Here is a 6,854-nt window from a genome sequence, read left to right as displayed (position 1 = left end):
AGCCTCCCCTTTCTGAGCAGAATTTCCTGCTCATGGCATTAGTCCCCTGCAGACGGGCCCCTCTGTCCCAGCAGCCCCACTCTCCCAAGAGCACAGAAGCCAGGAGCCGGCATGAAGGGCACGAGCCTCACTCACCCCAGGCCGTTTCATGACTAACGACCGGTGATCAGACCCGGTGATCAGACTGGGCCATCGTGACGCAGCAATGGGCACCTCGACATCAGCTCTAAACACAGCAGATGGATTCATCTGAACCAACCCTTACGGCACGAAAACAGGGAAAATACTTTGGAAATGTTAACATCCATTGCTAAGGCTTTTTTTTTTTTTTAATAGGCTTCTACATTTCAAAGGAGGCAGGCTGCAGGGTTCTGCCGGTTGGCTCTGAAAGTGTTAACATGGTCTCCAGCCTGGCTCTGGCCATTCTGTCACTGGGGCAGCGACTTCATCCACTGCAGTGTGTCAAACAAGGGTCTCAGGCTCCGAGCGTCGGGGAAGGGACAGGGACGCCGTTGTGCTCAAGTGGGAGGCTGCTGAGGCCATCCCGGCAGGGCGGGGCAGTGGGCCACGCTTCCTCCTGCGACAATAGCCGGCCACCACCCCCCCTGTGTTCTCCCAGGCTCCCCTTTATTGATCTGCCTTTGTTATGACTCGGCCCCTCCGCCTCTTGTGTGATGCCACGGGTGTGCACACAGCCATTGAGACAGGAAGAAAGGGGCCGGCCGCCCACTGCTGCTTCCCCGGGCCTCCAGCTTGGACCTTAACCCTTCAGGGCCCACAGGGAACACCTTCTCGGTCTCTGCAATCTCCCCAGAGCTTCTTTTCCTGCCGGACACCTTTGCCTGGAAGATGAAGCTGCTGCCAAACCTTCTGGGAACGCGTCTCACAGCACACAGGGGAGGGTGGGCACGCTTCCTGCCTGCCGGCTTTCCCAAGATGCATCACAAAGCAATTCTGCGGAGCTGCAGGGTGTCCCAGCCACACTTCCCTCTGCAGCAGTAACTGCATTTCTTCACAACGTGGGCTGGGTGTTTGCTGATTTGCAGTTACAACGTGATTTGTACTGCTTGCCCAGGCGGCTGAGTGGCTCTATGCTCAGTGTATCCACACTGAGTCAGAGGGAGATATGACAGGTGACACATATAGACGGACGGGTAGACAGGTGCTGGGCCACCAGTCCGTCACCCCTGAGCCATCCCTGCAGTTCCTGGGCACCTCAGCTATGTCAGCTTTGCTGGGTTGGTACTTTTTATCCTGAAGGAGGCCCGGGTGGTGCCTGGATCTGCAGCCTGGTAATGCCCGCCCCAGCAAGCAGCCCCCTCCTAGGCTGGCCTGGAACAGGAAGAGTTAAGTGCCCACATTTCCTCTCCCTTCTCATTCTCTGCCGCATTCCACAGGGACAGGGCCTGGGGACAACACAGCCCAGGACCTAAGGCGAAGAGAGAGTTCTCAAATTAATTAGCTGGAAACGAGTGTTGTCAATGTTTGGGAAAGGCAGAAGGGGTGAAAGGAAATGGCTAGAATTAATCACAGTGAGAAAGTGCTTCCACGCCCGCCAGTGCCCTGCGCGCCCAGCGAGAGGAGGGGGCTGGGGCTCAGCCGCCATGTAAAAAGCACACCGACGGCCACGGGAGGGGTCTGCCCTCCAGGAGGGACGGTTTTATTCACTGCCAGAGCTGCCAGCACTATGTAGGAAACGCACATTCCACGCTGGACAAAGGCAAAGCACAGCGACACAGAAAACGCGAGAAGGAGAGGCGCTGGTCCACACCCAGCTTGCTGGCTCTCGGTGCTACGTCTGCCTCCAGAGCCTGCACTTACAGAAAGCTTCAAACACTTGCCATGTCACAAATTGCAGAAGATGAAAAATCCATGAAAACAGCTTCTGGAAACCCAGGCACTTGGCCATTCATTCACTAAGAGGAAAAAAAGAGGAAGAGGGCAGTTAGAGTCCACCCGTGTCCACGATGCACCAGCAGGGCAGCAAGCGAGAGCTCGGGTCAAGGGCACCAAGTCCGAGAGAAACCTCACACGACCCCGGGGACACGCCGGGCACTTCCGGCTCCTCTGACCACAGTCACCATTAGTTACCTTTAAGAACAACCTAACTCCCACCAGAAACCTAACTGCATAAATTATGACATGACTCTGCCCCAGAACAGGTTTAAATTTTAACTCTTCAGAAAACGGCAATAATGAAGCTAGCACACAAACCGTCAGCAGCAGCATACAAGGGGGCACAGCGTGGCTGTGTGTGCACACTCCACTCCACAGCACACAGGGACACACCATGGCTGTACCCACACTCCACAGCACACAGGGACATGGCGTGGCCGTGTGTGCACACTCCAGCCCACAGCACACAAGGGCATGGCATGGCTGTGCCCACACTCCAGCTCACAGCAGACCAAGGACATTCTCAGACAAACCTGTGTCCGAACAACATGGACAGCTTCTCTGTATCACCACCTTAGGCTGCCAGTGGGGACGACGTTCAGACGGTGCTGCCACAGCAGTAGGCTGTGCACAGTCAGGGGCGGGTCAGACTCAAGGAGGACCGTGTGGGTGCCCTGAACACGTGACAGCAGCTCAGGAAGGGTTGGAGTGCCTGCCACCTGCACAGCAGCTGAGGGACAATGGGGAACCTCTCCAGTGGGCAGAATTGTCCTCAGGTGAGAGAAGGCCAAGGGCAGGAGGGCAGGGGGACTGGTAGAGACTACATACCTCTGGGGTGCGTCATTGACCGGCTTCAGAATCAGCTTGTCGCCCCTCTTTTCAACTTCAAACCCCATTTTTTTGAGCAGGGAGGCATCTGCTAGCCCCTGGTCTTCCATTTTTGCAATCAAATCTTGGTTCTGGATATTGTCTTCGGTAAGATTTCGGATGGCATACACCACCCACTGGGTCAGAACTGGAGTCAGAGTGAAGGGACTGCCAACATGTAGTTTTGTTACCAGCACCTGAGCAGTACAGGAAGAAGAGCAGGGCCGAGGAGGACCCGGAAACACGAAGAGCCAGTGTCAGTACTGGTTCCTTGAGGACATAACCAAGAAATATGCAAAGTGGGAAAAATTGGGAAAAAGAAAAAAAAAAGTGTGCACTGGGCCAAGGTCTGCAAGTCAGATCTTTTGGAGGGAGGAAGCAAAGCTTCAGTAGTTCAGTAGCCAGAGCTGCAGTTCACACACACACACACACACACACACACACCCTCCCACGTCCAGGCACACTCACTGGACAGCCCTGCGGCCACCGGGAAGCAGCCCGAGCACTGAGAACATCTCACACACAGGTGAGGGCGGTGTAGGGCAGCACACGGGCCAAAGGTCCCCAGGGGCACTGGGGAGGCACAGACCCACGGACATCAATCGTTAAAACAGCAGGGACTGCTGGGGCCCGGCAGATGGCCTGTGTGGCACGCTGTCTGCCCCGCTGGGAGACGGCCTCATGGTCAGGTGCCTGTCACCCTCTCGAAAGTACAGTGCTTTTGATTCTCATTTTTAATTTATATAAAGTGGGCAATCTTCCATTTTTCATGATTCAGATTTAGAAGGCTAGGGTTTCCCCTCCCAAGCCCCTCCTCTATTATTTTTCCCCCAAATTACTACAAAGCCTACCTACTCACTCCACAATAACAAGCTTAACATTTCAATATTTAAGGGTGCCATGAGAGTAGAGTAAGTAGAGTAAGGAGAAAGAAAAAAAAAAGAATACATATAATAAAAGTAAACTAAAATGAAAATCCACTGCTCAACAATATAGACTCTAGCCAAGCACAGCACCTCCGTGAACACGCAGAACCCTTGTCCACACCTCGGCCCCACACACCACGCGGGAGATCGGCTGCCTAGCCACCTGCAGCTTCACCCCAATTCCATCTGCATCACACAGCTCCACTTTCTCAGTTCAGCTGGAAAAGGGGGAGGTGGTGTCCACGAGGGGAGCTCGATGGTGGAACCAATTCAGACCAGAAAGCATCCTCCTGGGGTGAAGAGAACACCTCATTTCTGAAACTGCCCAAACACCAAGCTCCTCAGACCCCGCCACACTGGCGCCATCACTGTCATGGCCAGCAACAGGCACAGGCCGTGGCTCCAGGTTCCCAACAGGGCCCCACGCGAGAGCCTGGGTGCTGCCGCTGGCTTCCTACAGGAAACACTGCCTGCAGGGTCAGCCAGGACTGCCTTTTCCGCGAAGTCTCCCGCCATGCCCATCTACACCAGCCCCTCAGTTTGCTTGTGTCCGCTGCCCTGCACCCACCTGGCTCTCCATCCCCTCCAGGGCAGGAGCCATGTGTGCCTTCTCTCATGGCTGTCCTGTGGATCTCCAGTGAGGGTCCCTGCAGCTCAGTGAAATACGCCGCCCCTCCCCCAAGCTCCCTGTAGCAAGACCCAGACCTTGCTGTTTCTCCTTACTGGGCATGGGTGTGCCACCTCCCACTCGCTCATGTGCGAAGAGGCCTCGGCAGGTGCCACTGGTCCCTCTTGTCCTCAGTGAGGGCCCCTGACCTGGGGCTTTCGGGGCTGAGGAACAAAAGCAGACTGCCGTGAGTGCAACGTAGGCAGGGGCCATGCTACACTGATGTAAAGTCCGTGGTGGCCAAGCGTCAGGTGGCCAGGTGCCCTCAGCCCTGCCCACTGCAGGAGGCACAGGCACAACTTCTTAAGAGCAATTCATCCTTGAGTGTTCGGCACCTGATTTCTACAGGACAGTAGAGAGGTGCCCGGGGTGCCTCCTTGCGGCAGGTGCATCGTTTGCCCCGCCCTGCTCTCAGGAGCAAACCTCACCAACAACCTAATCAGCACCAAAGCCCAAAGCAGAAAAGGCATTTTTTAGTTTTTTTTAAAAAATATTTGAAAGGCAGAGCTAGAGAAAAAAGCAAGGAGGTAGAGAGGGCAGGAGGGAGGGAGTCGGGACGAAAGAGGCCCTTCATTTGCTGGTTCACTCTCCAAACGCCGGCAGTGGCCAGTTGGGCCAGCTCAGAGCCAAGGGCCAGGGTGTCACCTTCACAGAGGGCTGCAGTGTGGCTGTAGGCCTGTCCTAGCTGCCTCCCCAACACACCAGCAGGGAGCTGGATCGGAAGTGGAGCAGCCGGGACCTGAACCAGGGGCCACACACATTGCCGGTGTCACAGGCCTCCTGTGTTACCAGCTATGACACGGTGCTGGTACACGCATGGAGACGCAGCAGGATGGTGGAGCCACATGGGGTGCGCACTGTGTGAGCGGACACCTGCCGTGGGAAGCCAGGAGGGGTGCTGCCCTCTGCAGGCTTCACAGGCAGGCGCACGTGCGTCCACTCCACCTGAGCCTTGCGTTCTGGCGTCGGGCTTCCCCAGCCAGGAATCAAACGCCACACAAAGCACTCTAATTGGTCCTTTTTCCAATGGGAAGATTTCTGCTGCACTGCTTAAGGTTTCAGACTGAGTAACGACAAATCAATGTTTAAGAGTTGTTCTTCTCTCAGAGAACGTGAGCTGAAAGGAGAAATGCTGTGAAACACACCGTAAGAACCGTGCCTAATCCACCAGCAGGGCCATGAATATGGATGCTGCCCCGTCGGTGTGCTGTGAAAGGCAGTCCTGGGCAGCCGCACGGCCCTAGACAGTCCTCATGGCACGGGGAGATGAAAGCAGGACCCAGTTAATGCTCACACTGCCCTCTTGTTCCTGCTTTAAAGAGACAGAGAGCAGGAAGAGTGGGGGAGAAAATTAAACATCTTCCAGAGTCCCTAATCCTCCCCACACTTGAGGCTTTAGAAAGGGAGCTGCTAGCGTTTCCATGGTGACTACAAATAGCAGGCGGGAGCCTGTTTGTTGCAAAACTGCCTTGAAAGACCCATACAATCAGCACTGGAGGGAGGACTCGGTGAGGCTGCCCGCCCCTTCGGCGGGCATCCTGGGGTCTTGACCCAGGCCACAAAGACTAGAGGGGCAAGGAGCATCGTGCCGAGTGGGCAGCTGGGACACCCACAGGCAGGCAACAAAAGGCTCCACACGAGCAGGGTCCAGCCTCGAGCCCCGTGTCCCGGGCCCAGTTAGGGCAAGAGAGAGCAGGCTGGTCAAGAAGACATACAGCAACACAGAAGAGCCCAGGCAAGCACACCCAGCCAGCATAGCTGTGTGCCAACAACCAGGAGGACCTCACCTCACCGAGGGGACTCTCCTCCTTCCAGCAGGCAAAGGATAGCCCAGGGACACCGGAGGGCCGTGGTCCTGGCCACTGCCGTGTGTTTAGGAAACAACTGAGGATAAGCCTGTGGTTTTGTAGGACTGCTTTGACATATTTAAATGGCTGGGAAAAAAAAATCAGAATAACAATATTAGTGTGTGACACATGAAAACTGCAATCCCCACTCTGGTGTGGGTAAGCAGAGTTGCACCAGCCCACAGCCATTGACATGCTGTTGGCGGCGGCTGCCGCCGGGGTGGGGCAGAGCAGGGCAGCAGTGACGAGGCGGTGTGATTTGCGGAGCCAAAAATAGCTGCCATGTGGCCCTTTACCGACAAGGCTTGCCCACTTCTGGCCCAGATCATGGGAAATACCAATAAATATTTGTTGAACAAACACACAAACCAACAGTGACGCAGCGAATAAAGCCACTTCTGGTGACACCAGCATCCCATGTGGGCACCGGTTCATGTCCCAGCTGCTCCGCTTCCACCCAGCTCCCTGCTGATGGCCTGGGAGGGCAGCAGAGAAGGACCCAAGCCTGGGCCCCTGAACCCACATGGGAGACCCGTGCGCGGCTCCTGAAGTCAACCTGGCCCAGCTCTGCTTGTTGCCACCATGTGGGAAGTGAACCAACCAATGGAAGATCTCTCTCTGCTTCCACTTCCCTAGAAGTACTGGAACTTA

At 55.6% G+C, this 6,854-nt stretch overlaps 1 protein-coding gene across 1 annotated transcript in view; it reads right to left on the bottom strand.

Moving 5' to 3' along the window:
- Positions 1-1,626: 1,626 nt before the first annotated feature.
- ATXN10 (ataxin 10) overlaps positions 1,627-6,854 on the bottom strand; it is a 126,201-nt gene continuing 120,973 nt past the window's right edge. The window contains exons 11-12 of the mRNA XM_040987435.1: positions 2,725-2,911; positions 1,627-1,916 (exon numbers count right to left, since the gene is read on the bottom strand). Coding sequence (XP_040843369.1) covers positions 1,910-1,916; positions 2,725-2,911 — 194 coding nt within the window. The 3' untranslated portion in view covers positions 1,627-1,909. The remainder of the gene's footprint in view (positions 1,917-2,724; positions 2,912-6,854) is intronic.

Source organism: Ochotona curzoniae, unplaced genomic scaffold, assembly GCF_017591425.1.
Source record: "Ochotona curzoniae isolate NIBS_2020 unplaced genomic scaffold, NIBS_Ocur_1.0 contig_1014, whole genome shotgun sequence".
Taxonomy (NCBI): domain Eukaryota; kingdom Metazoa; phylum Chordata; class Mammalia; order Lagomorpha; family Ochotonidae; genus Ochotona; species Ochotona curzoniae.
This window is presented reverse-complemented; position numbering and strand designations above follow the sequence as displayed.